This window comes from Chiroxiphia lanceolata, chromosome 2 (assembly GCF_009829145.1).
Source record: "Chiroxiphia lanceolata isolate bChiLan1 chromosome 2, bChiLan1.pri, whole genome shotgun sequence".
NCBI classification, from domain to species: Eukaryota; Metazoa; Chordata; class Aves; order Passeriformes; family Pipridae; genus Chiroxiphia; species Chiroxiphia lanceolata.
In genome coordinates, this window is record NC_045638.1 from 6,927,781 (window position 1) to 6,944,490 (window position 16,710).

Here is a 16,710-nt window from a genome sequence, read left to right on the forward strand (position 1 = left end):
CGTGTATTGTTTGAGGCTTTTCTTTAGTGGGAGCTCCTTTTGATTTGGTTGATAGTGGTGAGTATTACTTGCTACCACAACGTTTTGCATTTCATACTGAAGCTAGTGAGGTATCTTCAGCCTTTCTCAGTAAAGAAAGCTCTGTAAAGAAAAAGGAGGGAAGGATAAAAAATCCCGCAAAAACCCAAGCAACCCCCAAAAAGTGCAAAAAACCCCATGCATCCCCTTGAAAAAAACAATTACAAAAAAGAAATCAAACCACATTTGGTAATAGTATAGATGACCAACTGTCTTACAGCTAAGAATTAGATTTTATTGCTGTTGGGAGGGGGGTTGGAGTGTCCTCATCATGAACGTACACCTCTCACAGCACCTTCTTTCCCAGAACACTGTGGGCAGGGGCATATTTTGTAGCTGCTCATAAGAGTCAAGGGCAGGTGGTGTGTGGCTGAAACTGAACATGCAAAGAAGCAGAACTTTGTACTAAATATTTTGTGGTGTAAACATAAAAACCCTGGAAGAAAAGAGAGACAGAAATCACAGGCTTAATATCACCCAGCAGCTCGGTGTCAGTACTGGAGAGATAATGTAACTGAAGAACAAATTTGGTCTCAGGAAGGGACCGTAGGCCATGAATACTGGAAATAGCGGAACCATCCATGTGAAAAACATCAAAAGTGTGCAGTGCTCTTTGTATGGGCTTAACTTGCAGTATTACAAGTTATAAAGGAGCACAAATACCATGAAAGAAAATATCCACAACTAATCCTCTGCACACTCTATAAAGCATCCATCCCCTAAGACACATGTCACAACCAACAACGCATTTCACAGCCCTTAAAACAGCCAAAAAGTGGTTATGACTCTAAAACATTGCTGTGTTGGGTCAGATCTGACCTACCTCTTTAACCCTTTGTTCAGACATATCCTGTAGAATCCCAGAGCAGGCAACTGAAATGGTGTTATTAATAATTTACTTATTTACAAAGCTTTCAGAGTGCTAGTCAGAGAGACTCTGTCAGCCAAGGGACACTTCATTATTTCCAGCAGTCTAGCATACAGAAAATCAATGTGGACAGATTAATACAGGAGAAATCCATTTTGTTTAATATCTATGAAAGATACAAATATGATTTCCCAAGAAACCAATTAGAAATCCCCCTCATTGTTTAGAAGAGATTAGGATGTGTTTGCAAATTATTTGGCTAAATCATGCAAAACTCACTGCTACTGTGAGAGCTGATGATCACTGGATCATTTTTTCCTTTTGTCTTGTGTAATTATACCAATTGCTCATCTGGAGCAAATCCCAAAATGTTTGAGGGAGTGATGAATTTCGCCTTCTGGCTCAAGGCAGAATAAATTCCCCCTGGTCCTGTGGAATTGCCTCAGAAAAAAAAAAAAAAGCATCCAAAAATGAAAGGCAAAACTGGCCTCAGATTGTAAAACCAAGATATGGTTTGGTATCTGCTGGAAAAAAGACACTGTTCTTTTCTGGCTGGTCCTGCTCTGTGTGTTTCAACCCATGCAGGTACTGTAGGACTCCTACAGACATGTCCTTCTGTCTCTCCACGTTGGAGAATATCTAAAGGGATGGGGTTTCTAAATCAGTATCTCGGTTATACGTTTGAAATACGTGGCATTAACGTCTATCTCACGCATGTGTATCACTTGTTCTGCAAAGAGTACGTATTTTCCCACCTAGAGAGCAATTCATGAGCAAAACCACAGTTGCTTTGTGCCTCTCAGACGTTGGAGGGAACCTTGTCCAGCCTCCAACTGCTGCTCCAAAAGGAGGCAGCTCTCCCAGAGACCCAAGAGAAAATGTGTCCTAAACCAGCCCAGTATGGTGGCACAGATGCTCTTTGGATACTAAACCAGGCAGCTTCTGCCTCCCACTAACTGCTGATGGCAATTAGTTGCTTGGGGCATTCAGTTTTGAAGAAATGCAAACAGGGATAATGCAGGCTCTGTGAATCCAATGTGTTGCAAGGTAATAAGCTGCATGTTAATAGATAGCTGCACATATAAAATGTTAATACGCAGATGTCTTTTATGCAGGCAGACTATACAATTATTTTGTTTGTCATTGGAAACAAAGGCATGATATTCTAGTCATAACATTAGCAGTGTTTGCTAGAAAAACCTTCAGTTAGCAGCTGAGCGCCAAGTTAAGCTGTAAAAACATACATCTGAGTAAGAGGCTTTGTAAGTTGATTTTAGTGTGCATGATTTGTACAGTCAGGAGCAATAAACTCTTCTGTGGCTAGGTTAGAAAATGTTCAAAAATTATTTTAAAATGGAATCACAGAATCACAGAATAGTTTGGGTTGGAGATCTTTCTAGGTTAGGTAGTCCAAATCCCCTGTCATGGGCAGGGTCATTTTCAACTAGATCAGATTGTTCAGAGCTCTGTCCAACCTGGACTTGAATGTTTCCAGGGATAGGGCACCTGCAACTTTTTTGGGCAACCTGTTCCAATGTTTCACCACCCTCGTTGTAAAAAATTTCTTCCTTATATATAATCTAAATCTATCTTCTTTTAGTTTTAAACCCTTTGTTCTGTCACAACAGGCCCTGGAAAAAAGTCCTCTCCAGCCTTCTTGTAAGCCTCTTTTAGGTACTGGAAGGTACCCTAAGTTCTTCCCAGAGCCATCTCTTCTCCAGGCTGAACAGCCCCACTTCTCTCAACCTGTCTTCATAGGAGAGGTGCTCCAGTCCTGTGATCAACTTCATGCCCTCCTCTGGACCTGCTCCAACAGGTCCAGGTCTTTCCTGTTAGCTCTCATAATAGCTGTGGCTTATCCCAGTTTTCCATTCTTGCTGGCATTGCTGAAAGAGGCAAATCAAGTTGTTCTGAGTCCAAGACAGTCTCACTCTGCATCTTGGCACAATGTGGGATACCATTTCTAATTTAGAAGCAAAGGGTATTAGCTTTCATCGAGGGTTTTTTTTTTTCCTATGTGCACAGTGAATTTTCTATTAGTGATGTTCCTAATCCTTTCTTAGCAGAACAGCCTTAATAAAATAATCCATATCCATTCAGCTCCATTTACTCTGGCATCTACAGGCTCTGTAGACTTCCTCCCACCATCCCTGCAAATCTGAGATGGCGAGGGGGGAACTTCATCCATATCTAAGTGCTCCATTCATGTGGCCTACAGCAGGAAGGGTCTGATCAAACATAGACCAGCCTCACCTGCCCAAGGGCATAATGTCATTGAATGTCAGTAGTAACTTTAGGGACAGGGGTGTCTCATCAAGTGCTGTTTCCCTGAGGCAGCAGAGTCTTGAAGAAGCACTTGAGGAAGTGGTACCCAGCAGAAACACCAGCCTTTGGCTAATTGGGTTTGTCAAGTGGCTCAGTTTGCTCCTGCACTACCGTCTGATGGGATTCAACACCGCACTCGAATGTGCTCTGGTACTTGGATGGGAAGGAGGGGAGAAAAGGAAACATATTAATAATACACTGAGGCATCCTTGTCAGCTCTCAGGCTGTTCACTCCCAATTTGCATATGCTCCAAGTTGTAAGAAAACACTTTGCACAGCAGTGTTGCATTTAGCAGAAATTACATTATAATTTCAGATGTGGAAACTTCTATTCCAGGTCTGAGGCAGTGAGATGTCCCATCAGGCTGTGCAGTCATTATCTTAAACAATTGAAATGTATTCTTGTACTTAATCAAAATCAAGGGGAGATGTTACTCCAGCCTCCACTTGCCAATTCAGCCCAAAGTGGAAAAAGAATATTTAACTAAATTAGAAACTATATTATTTCCCAATAATTTCTTTATGAGATGGAGTTTGGCCAGAGTAATTTTTCAGACCATGCATATTTGGGCCAACACCTCTATCTATCTCAGTTTGCTTTAAACTGCCTCCAAAGAAATCTCCTTCTCAAAGGAGGGGAAAGTACAGGTGCATTTAGGATCTGTCCTCACACTTTTCTTCCAGCTCCTTCATGCTGCCAAGCAGCAGTAAGGATTTCAGCTGCCTTTTGGAGGAAGTCTTGTGGAGCTGGCAGAGGGGTAGTGCTACAGCCATTTCACTGCCCTGAGTTCTGCCAGGGACTGGCTAGAGCCAGGAAGGAGAGGCTGCAGGGATGGAGCCTGCCTTTCTCTGCCTTCTCCAGTGTGGCTTAGCAGAGCTTGGAGATGGGTGAGAATTGCTGCTTGAAGCTGTGGACTTGCATCCCTTTCCCTTGGTGTGTTTCCACTCCAGAGTTTATTTTGAGGACGTGACAGGAATATTAACCACCAGTGCAGAAACATCCGCTGAGACCTCTCTGCAAACCGAAGTGTTAAGCTTCTGCCACCGTTTTGTTTGTGAGGTGATAAAATACTGCTATTAGGTAGCCAGAGGGTGGCAGCCTTTGTTTCAGCCTTGAGCCCTGCTGTGCCACACTGCTGAGCATCAGGAGGGCTGCCAGGCATGCTTCAGCGAAGCTCTCTGCAGCTGGTGTCTGCTAAAAGTAGTTCCCACTCAAATGCTAGGCTCTGCCTTTTGGAATTCAGCCAGATGTCCTGGATTTTCCTGGATTTAACTGATATTTTGATGAAAATGATGATGCTCAGGCTATAATCCAAGAAGTCTTCAAGTGTATGGTCTGGCCATTTGGAAGTCCAAATGCCAACACAGGCAGTAATTATGTCCTTTGCTTCATTTTCAACTCCATCTTGAGCAGCAGCTGCCCTCTTATATTGTGAGTGGCAGCAGAGCTCACAGGTGTATTTCATAAAGATGAACAGTGGGAAGATAGAGATGACAAAGGACTTATAATTTCTTGTGCTCAGTAAACTCATAGGCAGTGCAGTTTATGGTTATGGTCTGGGACACATCACATCCCTGGGACCCTGGGAGTGGAGATGGGCAGCTTGAAGGCACTGCTGACCTGCTCTGGCACCCAGCAAGGTGCCACCACTGCTCTTCTAAAGCTTCCCTCTCCTCTCATAAGCAATGTGCTCTCACTTGGGAACCTTTTTCCCTGCTCCTTCCATGTGTCCTTAGTTATTCTGTCTCTGTTACACAAGATGAAGCAAAAGAAACCCAAAACCAAACAAAACAAGGAGAGCAAGAAACAGGGAACTGAAACTGGAAAGCCAAGTGCTACAAATAAAGAGCAGGATAGGAATTACAACTGGATTCCAAAGCATTCATTGCCAAGGGTAGGAGTTGACTGGGAAAAGGACAAGTTACAGTGCACTCACAAAAAGCACATTTGATTACCCCTCCCGGATTTTCACCAAGATGAAATTTTGTGTGTATGCTTTCTCTGTGTGTATGTGAAAGGCAACTGTTGCAGGGAGCATTTACAAAGCAAAATTGTTTGCTTCCAACTGCTTTGTTGGAGAGAAAAAACCCACAAGGAAGAGAAGAAAACTGACTAGAATCATGTTTCCACTGAAGAGGGCTCTCTGGATTTGTTCATTTTTCTGTTTCTTGATGCTGCTGTCAGGAGCTGGGAGCTGACCTCAGTGCAGAGAACATAAAAACAGCCCCCAGCTTGAACCCAGTGTGGTTTCTGGATGGGGAAAGCCCTTGCTGTCAGGCATCAGAACCTGGTCAATGGGATGTGGTAATCAACCGGCAGGAAACCTGGATGTTTAGACTTGCCAGACTGCATAGTGTTGGCACATCACCCTGCGTGGTATTTTTATTCAAATATATAATAATAATCTTTGCTGGTAGTTTGGGGTATGTTTGATCCTGGAAAGGAAATCAAATGTGAAACCAGGGGCTGGATCAAACACTGATTGAAAACTATTGCTGGTGAATGATTAGCAAAGAGACCAAGTGAAGGCAGCAACCTCTTGCTTCCCCAGAGTGGATTTTCATAGAATCATAGAATGCTTTGGTTTGGAATCATTCCAACCTCTCTTCCATGGGCAGGGACACCTTTCACTAAAGCAGGTTACTCAGAGCTCTATCTAACCTGGCCTTGAACACTTCCAGGGGTGGGGCGTGCACAAGTTCTCTGGGCAACCTGCTCCACTGCCTCAGCATTTTGAGGCTGGATGTAACTTTTAGCAATGCAGGTGAACGTGGTCAGACCTTCCCCTTGCCCTGCGTGAGGAGCGTGACTGGAGGGCCACTGCTTGACCTGGGGAACATCCACCTTCACTGCTCCAAAGCACACAGCCCCTGTAACTTGGCATTTAATCTCCCTTTCCAGACCTCTCACACAGTGGGTTTCCAGCCAGAAGGGTTTGGGTTGTCAGTTCCCATGCCGGGCATTTCGGAGGTTACGTGCCAGGCAGCTGATGAGGGAAGGAAAGCATTGCTGGACTGATGGGGCTAAAAAGCCAGTCAGTGGCTCTCCTCCTGCACCTCCTGCCCATCCAGCTCCAGGTGAGCCAGCAGCCTGTCCTGTTTCAGGCTCTCCATGCCCATGAGGCCGGTTGATGGCAGCCAGGGAGGGAGCAGCCATGTCTCCCTGCACAGGCAGGAGCTGCAGCTGAGGGGAGGGGGGCAGAAAGGAGGTGGGAAGTGTGAGGGTCTCACAGGAGTGTCTTTCCATCCCTGGGGTCTGGACAAAACTGGTATGCTATCTGTAAGTAAACCCAGCAATTTTAATTAAAAAGAGGCAGGTTTTCTCACATATATCACCTCTGCTTGCTTATTTTGGACCACCTGAGCTATCTGTTCTGTGGTGCTTCTTATTTCACTGCTAGTACAGATGATTAGTCTTTTTTTTTCTCTCTTTCCTCTCTCTGTTGCTCCTTCTGCCAGTGCTTGCTCTGGTGTTTGTTTTACTTTCAAGCATCAGACAGCAGCCCTTTCACCTGAGGTTTTCCCATTCCCCATCTCCCATGTCAGTGCAATTTAACTCCCACCCTGGTGCTTATGGACTTAATGTGGACCTCAGCCTCTCCCATTTCACCCTGTACTTAGAGGACAGAGCACCCCCCACCTGTGTCAAAGGAGTGCAGTGTTCTTCCTCCAAAAACTGGAGGACTTATCACCCCTGGTTAGGGGAGGTGACCAAAGCTTTTCCCACTCCATAGCCTGCTTGAGTACTCCACTTGGGCCCCACAAGAAAATGGTGCTTCATCCTCATGGATTTAATACCAGCAGCAGCCCTCTTGGAGAGTTGTCAGCAGTGATAAACTTGGTCCCATTCTGTTTAAAAATTGGTTTAAGAAAGATGCCTGGCTGTTTAATATTTAAGCTAAATGTTTAATGTTTAAACAGGAAATTGGTCTGATTGTCAGAAAGGGCATTAAAGCAGGATGGGAACTGGTCTATAATCTCTGACAGGCACTGCCCTTTCTCTGCAGCAGCGTGGTGCCTGGGAGCTGCAGGAGTTTCAGAAATGCCAATTTTAATCAACCTCTTTCATTTCACTTGCTGCTTGCCAATCCCACAGCAGTCAGACGTGCTTTTCCTTCTGAAGTGGGGAACATTGTACCTGGCCCTATTTAACAGCATGAGACGAGTTCAGCTGAATCGAACTTGTACTTCAAGCCCCAAACTAATTGCAATAGAAACGTGCATGAGTGAGGTGAAAAGTAAAGCTGGAAGGTGTTGGCTCGTAAGCGTATTCCAGATGATTTGGGGTCCTTCTGCACATGCACACAAAATTCTGATGTCAAGTTTAAAGTAAGCCCAAAAATGAATGGCTCTAATTGCTACAGATACACATATGGATTAATTATTTTTTAACAGATATGAGCAGTGTTTTTCAGGTGGTGGAAATACCCCCTGAGGGCAGTGTGTGATGGCGTAGAACTGTTTCACATCACAAAAGGTTCATCAGGATCAAGTCTGTGCTCCCTCCCCAAGAAGGCACTGTGGCTGCACCAGGTTGTATGCACGGGGTAGTCCTTGAACACAGGAATCCCTGCTTGTAAATGGTTGGAGCTGGGAAGAACATGTTCAGCAAGGAGCCCTCGAGTCAATCAGCAATTCGCGCTAGTCCCTTTTTCCCCCTTAAAATATTCCTAAGGTGGATGCTAAACCAACCTGTCAAAAGTCCTTTAAACAAGCATTTAATATTGCACTTACTGTGTTCAAAATCCAACATTGCTGCTTCCTACTGAGACTGTTCTCTCCTTGCCAGTGAGAATAATTTCAAGTATGTGTGTAAGTTCAAGGTAGATGGGAAAGTCGAAGCTGAAAATGTAGATAGTTTTCTTACAGATAATCCATCCAGGCATTTTTTCCCCCCAGAGAAACCAGTAGTGCCTGGCTGATCCTCACACAGAAGGGCTACAACAGTGAACAAAGTAGCTCAGGAGAACTGTACTGTCTGTACAACCTCTTCTGTGTGGTGCTTAACTCTGGCACTGTGAGACCCTGCTCACATCTGAAAACAAGGGGCCACCTGAAACACCCCTTCCCTCTGGAAAAGGCTTCTGGTGGGGAGCCTGGCTGAGATTTGTCTGCACTTCTGGTGTCTCTACAAGGCTTTTGTATGTAAAAGTGAGAAGACATAAGAACGTAGTTGAGGCAGAGGCCCAGGGAAAAGTCATCTGGGGCAGGTAGGTATTTCTATTGGCACATACATAAGAATTATATCAAGCAGAGCAAGGCTGCCACATGTGATGTGCCTTTACACACTAGAGAAGAACCAGCTTCCTCAGACTTAAAACACACGAAGCAAGAAAGAATCTGAAGAAAAGTTTATAAGAAGATCAAGGTTTCAGGGCTATTAAAAGGCACATTTCACCCATGTTGAATGACAGTTGCGTTCATGGACACGTACAATGCTCAAAATTCATGGCAAAAAGACCACATAATGATGGTACATCGTGAAACATACATTCCAGACTTCAGTTAAACACTAAAGTGATTATTTTAAGTGTATCATGTACATAATAAGAGCGGAACAGGCAGATGCATCCAATTACTGTAATTTACAAGGCAGTAATTCAAGCCTCAAACACATTTCTCCTTATTGGAAGAAGGCGGTACGGCTTACGAGCAGAACGGGGGGCAGCGAATTGACAGGCAGCCAGGAAGCTGCTCCCATTTGGAAAAAACCAGCCAGCACCTGCTGCAAGTCAGAGGGGATTTCACTTTGCTAATTCATTGCACTGTGCTGTAACAGCACACGGCTGGGCTGGATCAGGTGCTCTCAGGGCAGGAAGGGACCAAGAGCCCCGTCCTGGCCGTGCCACACCGGATCAGGCACCACATAGGACAGGTCAGTGCAGATGTTTGCTTGGCAGTGGGCAGAATAAAGTCCAGCCATGCTTCCTCCCTTGCCATGTAGTCATGTGCTTTTTGCTAATTACCCCCTTTCATCCAGCTCGGGGTTAAGTTTCACGTCATGATGATTAATAATTAATCAAATGCATTTGGAAATTAATTTGGCATTTCTACCTCTGATTGGCAAGCTAATCTCTTCTGTGCAGCGGGGATGTTGTGGGAATAACCTTGGATATTCAGAGCTGCTAACTGAGGTGAACACATAAGGGCATTTGTTATCTTGTATGGTGAAAAAATAGTCCTGAGTGGAAACAGAAACATTCTCCAAGACCTCTTTGTAATTCGGAAAACGTGTGATCTGCATTTTGCCTTGCCTGTATTAGGAATATACCACTGATATATTCGATATTTGGTCGTGTCCAACCAAAACAAATGGACAAGAAAAAGGCAAATTTGAAAAAACACCCCCACAGTTGATTTATTTCTGTTTAGCTGGTAGCAGCTCCAGTGGATTTGATGCATTAATTATGGGGCCAAAAAGAAAAATCACAAGGAGAATAACTTTTGCCCTTTTCCAAAATAACACTTGTCTGATAAAAGGTAAGAAGAGGGAGTATTCAGCTTCCACTGGGCGTGTGGTTCCTGCTAGTTTCGATTTAGTAGTCCCTTTTTACAGGCAAACAGCCCTGCAGCCACAGAGGTGAGACACACAGTACAGCTGAGCAGGCACAGCAGTCCTGGAGCAGAGGGGAGGTTCCTCTCCCAGAAGGTGGTGGTGAATGGTCGAGCTGGGACATCCTGGGGGAGAGAGGAGATGGTAACAATGCAGAGTCCCCTCACCACGCGAGCAGGGAGGTGGCAAATGTCCCCCACAAGGGCGAGGGGATCACAGGTTTTTCCCAGGGACCCAATTGGTGGGGGGTAAGAAGGGTCATGGCTGTGAAACATGGGTTTTCTGTCATCCCAAAGAGCAAAAGGACAGTGAAGATGAAATTCCTTGTGACTAGAAGGACATTATATTTAGCTTAAACCCATGGCCTGGGACTGGGCAGAACTAGGATGATTTCCTGGATTTTTCAGTCCCCCAGGCTCTGAGATCATTGTCCTTGGCTCTTGGCCATCTAACTCTCAGACAGGGGTAATAATATTCTTTGGACAAGTCACAAAAATTAATGCCATCAGGATGTGAGGTGACCAAAACCTTTCCTGGGATAGGGCCCACAGAATCACCGAAACAGGGATATACTTCACTGAGGGGTGTGTGCCTGACTGGGTGACAATGAGAAAGTCTGGTTTACCTCTGACTCTGGCTCTGGCATCCAAATTTCTCTCTTTGAGATCTTCCCCATACTGTACAATATCTAGAAGAAAAAATTATTTGTACCACATGAGAAAAAATTATAACCTGTGCTACTTCCAGTTTTGGAAAAGCAGGGGAAGACAGAGAAACGTGACATCGATAAAAGGCATTAACTGTTATGTTCATTAACTACTTGAAAGTGTTTTGGACCAGAAAATGTACAGAGATTTCTACTACAGCTTCTCTAGATGGCTTTTGTTGGGTTTTGCCTTTTTTGTTTGGTTGGTTGGTTGGTTGGGTTTTTGTTTGTTTGTTTGTTTTTGGTTCTTTTCCCTGAGTACAACTGAAAATGCTTCTTCTCAAGAATGTTTGAGAAATAGCAAGGTGAGGTTACTGCCATGTGCTCGGAACACAAAGCCTGTTAGAAGTGATGGTGCTTGGATCAAAAACTAGAAAGAGGAGAAATGAGACCCTGGGGCTCTCAAAGCATAGAATTATGAAGACATCTCTTGGCTGTTCAGGCAGTACAAAGCTCACCAAGGGTTTTTCTTGAGAATAAACTGATTGTAACAATCATGGAGGTTCTTGGGAGCAAATAAATGCCTCCAGAAGAGACAAATTCCCCATTTTTGTAACTACTGCTCACAGGAATGGAGAAAAGGAAAGAGAAATTAGGTGACATGAAACAGAGCAAGTAATGAGGATTGTAAGTTCTGCCACATGGAAGTAAAGGGCTGATTTTCCCTTAAATAACAGCTCTGTGGCTTTGCCATGCAGCAGTTGTAACTGCAATGTACACCCTTTAATGCTTTTTTTCCCCTCCCTCCCTTCCAGATTGTTGTAAAGGGATTTCACTGTGACTGGGAACCCAGCCCAATGCGTGTCATTCTGAGATTTAGACATTATCAGAGCTGCACATTACAAATTCATAAAGCTGAGCTAATGGTACTCTTTTGTAAAAGGAGAATTAGAAGGCATAGATCAAACATGAGAATAATGTTCAGATTTCCAGATTTCTGCACGGGAAATAGCTGTGAGCATTTGTAATGACTCAGATTACTTTTAAAACATGCATTTGTTAGGAATTCAGGTACTGTATCTGTGGGCAGCATCAGGTTGGAAGGTTTTTTCTTCTAGACATGTGGTAAATGACATGAGCTTCATTTTAAGTCTCCAGTGCAGTTATATCCTGATTTGGGAGAGATTCTTGGCTTCGCTTTTTTCAAAACCAAACAAAGTAAGTAAGTTAAAAAAAAAAAAAAAAAGGCTTTAGTTCATGTTGTTTTCTGGGATCACTCCCTGCCAATTCTAGGAGTCTTTGCACAAAATCAGACCCTCCAAGCTCTACTTAATCCTTTTTAGCCTTTTAATCCTTTTTAGCCTTTTAATAGAGATGTTGAAAGCAAACCAACGGTCTGTACCTCTCGGGCTGCTCTCTCCCCTGCCTGCACGGCCCCTTCCATGTATCCGCTCCACTGGGTGGCTGTCTCTGTGCCAGCAAAGTAGATCCTGTCAACAGGCTGGCGAATGATCCTTCAAAACAAATGGAGAGTGTCAGATGGCAAGTAACAGGAAGGCGATGATCCTCCTGAAAGCAATTTATGGCTTTGATGGAGCGCTCGGCTTCAGTCCTCCAGAATCCCTGCAGCCCTGGGCTGGGGAGCACGGAGCAATAGGCTGTCCCTGCACGACCACCTACTGGCTTCTGTACACAGAACTCAAGATCTGAGGCAGAGAAAATCTAAGGCATAAATCAGCCTGCCCCACTTCTGAGCTAAGTAATACAGGCCTTATTTTAGTGCTGGGATAAGGGATAATCCTACCAGCCTCCAGAAATGTAGTGCAGCTGATAGATTTATGTCTTCTGCACGGCAGGTTTGTTGCTATCCTGCCATTACAGAGGAACTCTGTGAATGATGTTTTTGCAGTGATGGGTCACTAATATCTGCTTCTATTTGGAGGCTGGACTTGTCTGGCTGTAAGTCCTGCCAAAAGAGGATGGCAGCTGAAGGCCTTGGCATTCAGGGAGTTGCATTCACCCTGTAGGGTCATATAAGCCAGTGCCTCAGATGTGTAAAGCTGCAAAAGCATCCCGGCCAGCCCAGCTGTAGGTAACGAGCTCCCTTTCCCATTGAGGATGTGCTTGGTGTAAGGGCTCCCATCTAACCCATAATTAGGTTTTCCTTGTCTGCATGACACCAGATTCCCCAGGCCAGAGGCCCAAGTGTTCAGATAAATGACAACAGAAGAGTCTGTGCATGAGATAACTTCTTCCCACATGCATCTTTGCTCAGACACAGCATGTAACCCCATGTTGGACACGTTAAGGAGCTCCTGGGCTTCACCTGAATCTGCTGCTCCACCTACACAGTCAGTGGAGTCACAGACTCTTCATGTGTGCCCTCCAGGTCTCACTGGGCTTTAAAGGGATCCATTGCAAATACTGTGTAGCACAAAATACTGTAAGTAATCTAGTGGGGAAAGGTTTTGTGCCTCTAGCAAGTCCCTTTGTGACTTTGTGTTTTGTTTCCTTGAAAGTCACAAAAGAAACTCTGCTGTTATTCAAGTGAATAACAAGATCCTTGCTAGCTGGGGAGTAGGGGAGCTGAAAGAGGCATATTCTACATATGCCATAATTTTATTGCATAAGGTATATCATGGCACATTAGCTAAGAAATGTGAATTAGAAAGAAAAGCATTCTCTGTTTTACCTTCCATAGGAATACATTATGCCTGGTGGGAAGTAGGCTGTGTAACAACCCCCTGAATATTGCTCCATGGTCCAGTTCTTTTCTTCATAATGCACAGGCTGTAAGTATCAGCAGACATTACAGAGTGAAACACTGGCAGAGAAATTGGAAATAAAGAATAGATTTCTTTTCAAGAGGGAAAAAACCAGTCTAAGAATACCTATCAAAGGAGTGCCATGTCATCTGGCTAATGCTATCCATCTGCACAAAACAAATTTTTTTGCTTTTACAGAAACAGCAGCCTCCCATGGGGAAATGACAGGACAAATTAAAACATGCCCTGCCTTCTCTTTTCTTGTACAGAGTGAGACTGGCAGTTCTTTTCTTCCTGTACTAGATGCTGCTGCCCTCCCCTTGGGCGAACAGATTGTATGGCACAACGTGCATTTTTAGGTACACATTTTAGGTGCCAGGAACTTTGGCTTCATTGTCTAGAACAAAGAAGCAACATTATTGTACAACAGAGGTGAAAACAAGCACTCATTTCTTACTTGTAAAGCCTCTTTCATTCCCAATGCCTTGGCATATGCCTCACAGATCTTCTTTTTCCTATATGAAAATAAAATCAGAATCAGAAAAAAAAAGGGAGGGAAAAATCTCTCAGCTCTTGCTCTCCTTATAAAAAACTAAACAAATTTATTGCAACATATTGGAAAGAAAGTTGTGTTTGGCTTTGTTTTAAAGTCTGATTTCAAGTTCCAATCTTAGCATACATATTTCAAATGCTGATGCCTAAAAGTTACATCCAAAATGGACCCAGGGAGTGGGAAATGAAGGTTGATTTTGGCAATGAGGTCTAAAAAAGTAAATCTTCATACAGTTATTTTGGGATGCGGAGCCAATTCTTTTTCATGTTCACTGGTGTAAGACCAGAAGAAAAGCACTATAAATCAATGAAATCCCTACAGATTTACTACAGCAGAGAATAAAATATGAGCTGAAGAATACTACTCACATTCCTAAGCAGAACTCCCGTTTCACTTGCACAGTACCAAAAGCCACATTTAGAAAGTACTGTTTGTTCATTTCACTGACTAATGGAGAAACTATACTTTTGTAAACAGAGAAGTTCAAAAACCTCATCACCCAGTCTGAATGTGAAGGAAACCCAAAACTAGACATGTCGGTGCTCCCTATACCCCTGGGGTGAAGCATCATTCAGTGGGGATGCAGTCTGGGAACACCTTTGGAAAAATCTTCTCAGTTCACGCAGAGACACAGAGCTGACAAGTCATAGCATGGAAGAGTGGGCAGAACTTCAAAATTTAGAAATATCCATAGCTGGATGGATATTAGCATTAGTATCTAGGCCTGTTTATGCAGCTGGATGGATATTAGCATTAGTATCTAGGCCTGTTTATGCTAAAAGCTCAATTCTTGCTCCAGTTTCCAGTGTTGGTAGTTGTACCGAGTGTGTGCGTATGTGCACATGCACACACATATTCACACACATTCCTGCAGGGAAGCATCCCAGAGAACCAACTTGCTTCTGAAATATTTACAGCTTCTGAACTCTTACCTCTCGTCCTTACTGAGATGGGCCAGTTTTCCAGCCTTTCTGCTAAGAATGAAACTGAAAAGAAAAAAAACGGCATATAAATATCACACAGCGCCAGCTCCCCAGCTGATTTGCAAGCTCTTGCCTGAAATGACTCTAAAAAAAGGATGTGCTTGACGTTTTGTCATCATACCTTGGCACTTAATAATTGCAGGTCACACAGGTGAAAAGGCCTGTGCAGAGTACCCTGGGGAGTTAATCGAAAGGGAGAGTTTGAATTCCCAGAGGGCAGATGTGCAGGGCTGCCTGGCTACCAGATGAGAAAGCTGCAGATTGCAAGTGTTCTCAAAGCTGCCAGCACCGGCCTCATCTTGCTCTGTGGGAATGAACTCTCTGTCCCCACTGATTCAGGACAGCAAAGTTGCACCCAAAGTGGGCAGAGACACAGCACTGTCCAGCAAACCAGGCCTGCACTGCCCGCCCTCTTATATTTAGGTCTCATCCAAAAAGACTGAGACCCCAAGTTTTCTTGAGCTTCAGAAGTCTAGCAGGTAGCTGAACACACCACTGCCTGTGTCACCTGGTGTTAGGAAGTGATGAAAGCCTGCTGCTCTGACAAGCTCTGCACAGTGTCATGGACCAGTCCTGGAAGAACTGAGATTAATGTTTATTCATCTTGAAGGAAACAGATTTGGCAATTAGTTCATCTGACCTTAGTGGAGGTACCCAGGGGATGAAGTATGTTCCTACACTCTTAGAAAGTTGTATAAATCCACAAGGAAAAAGAAAGCAGGAAACCTTTCACTTTATGGGGTTTGTGGGAGGCTTACTGCTCTCAGGTCATGGAAGTTTTTAAGCCTTGAACATGGCCATAAACATGTACAGCTCAGTAGAAGTGGTAAGCTTTCCCTGTCAGACACTTAGGGAGTACTTGCCTGATGTTTATATTGGCCTTTTCTTGGCAGTCTTACCTCAGATTACAGTGGAAACATTTGTAAAGATTGTTTGTTCATTTGGTTTCACCTCTTTTAAAAGCCAGTCAATGTTGCCACATATTTTCCCATCTGTTTGTCCAAACTGTAACTTTTTTACTTGTCAGTTACTTCAGAATCCTGATTTCTTCACTGCACAGCTGCTGCCCTGCTCAGCCACCAGCTGGGGTGGTTGTCCTGGCTCAGCTCAACAGTGAGAGGAAGCAAATAAGGATTCCTTGGACCACTGCACTGTCATTTTGGCCCAGGCGCTGAACAAAGCCCAACATAAACCAAATACAGGCTCATACAGCTAGGTAAGGAAGGGATTTATTTCTAAATCCAATCCTCAGCAAAAAAACCTCATGAACTGAATGCCTAAAATGGACTACAGCTGAACTGAGCAATTCCTTCCCAACCATATCCTTTGGAGAGGTTGTTTGTAGCAGAGCCTTTACCAAAAAGCTTATATGGGCTAGAGAGGCACAAGAGGCTTGTTAGAAGTGCTCTCCTCCAGCTATGTAGGCTGCGGGAGTGGGCAACACTGATGTAGCCTGGTCCTTTCACCTCTTTCTTTCACTCACTCATACAACATGAAATACATGTCTGTAATTATGGGCTAGAAGCTTTTACCCCATAATGGCAGGGAAAGATCCATCAGGTTTCGTGTCATCTATGGTTATTCCAATTGGAGACTCTTCATCCTCAATGATGAAGGAACCACAGTAACCTAAGAGGAAAAAAACCCCAGAGGATTGTCAGAGAAACTTGTGATGATTATTGTTTCTGATAGTAATGAGCAAGGAACATTATCCATAAAAGGAATTGTACAGTAATTCCTTTGTCACCAATAATATCTACATGTCTGAAGTGTTTCTGTAACAGTCTCTCTACTCTCTTCTCTTTAACTCCGAGAAATTTTGTACACAGACTTATAAAATCTTTTAAATTCCATTATTACTTAGCAAGGAATTCCTGTGGATTGCTACAGGCCCAGGTAAAAAACATTAAAAATAAACTGATCTAGCAAGAACTAAAAT

At 43.8% G+C, this 16,710-nt stretch overlaps 1 protein-coding gene across 1 annotated transcript in view; it reads right to left on the minus strand.

Annotated features, from left to right (window-relative positions):
• Positions 1-8,607: 8,607 nt before the first annotated feature.
• Positions 8,608-16,710, minus strand: part of LOC116782275 (amine oxidase [flavin-containing] A-like) — a 37,244-nt gene continuing 29,141 nt past the window's right edge. Inside the window, exons 9-15 of the mRNA XM_032678687.1 lie at positions 16,304-16,400; positions 14,721-14,774; positions 13,693-13,750; positions 13,163-13,260; positions 11,873-11,984; positions 10,450-10,512; positions 8,608-9,949 (exon numbers count right to left, since the gene is read on the minus strand). Coding sequence (XP_032534578.1) covers positions 9,797-9,949; positions 10,450-10,512; positions 11,873-11,984; positions 13,163-13,260; positions 13,693-13,750; positions 14,721-14,774; positions 16,304-16,400 — 635 coding nt within the window. The 3' untranslated portion in view covers positions 8,608-9,796. The remainder of the gene's footprint in view (positions 9,950-10,449; positions 10,513-11,872; positions 11,985-13,162; positions 13,261-13,692; positions 13,751-14,720; positions 14,775-16,303; positions 16,401-16,710) is intronic.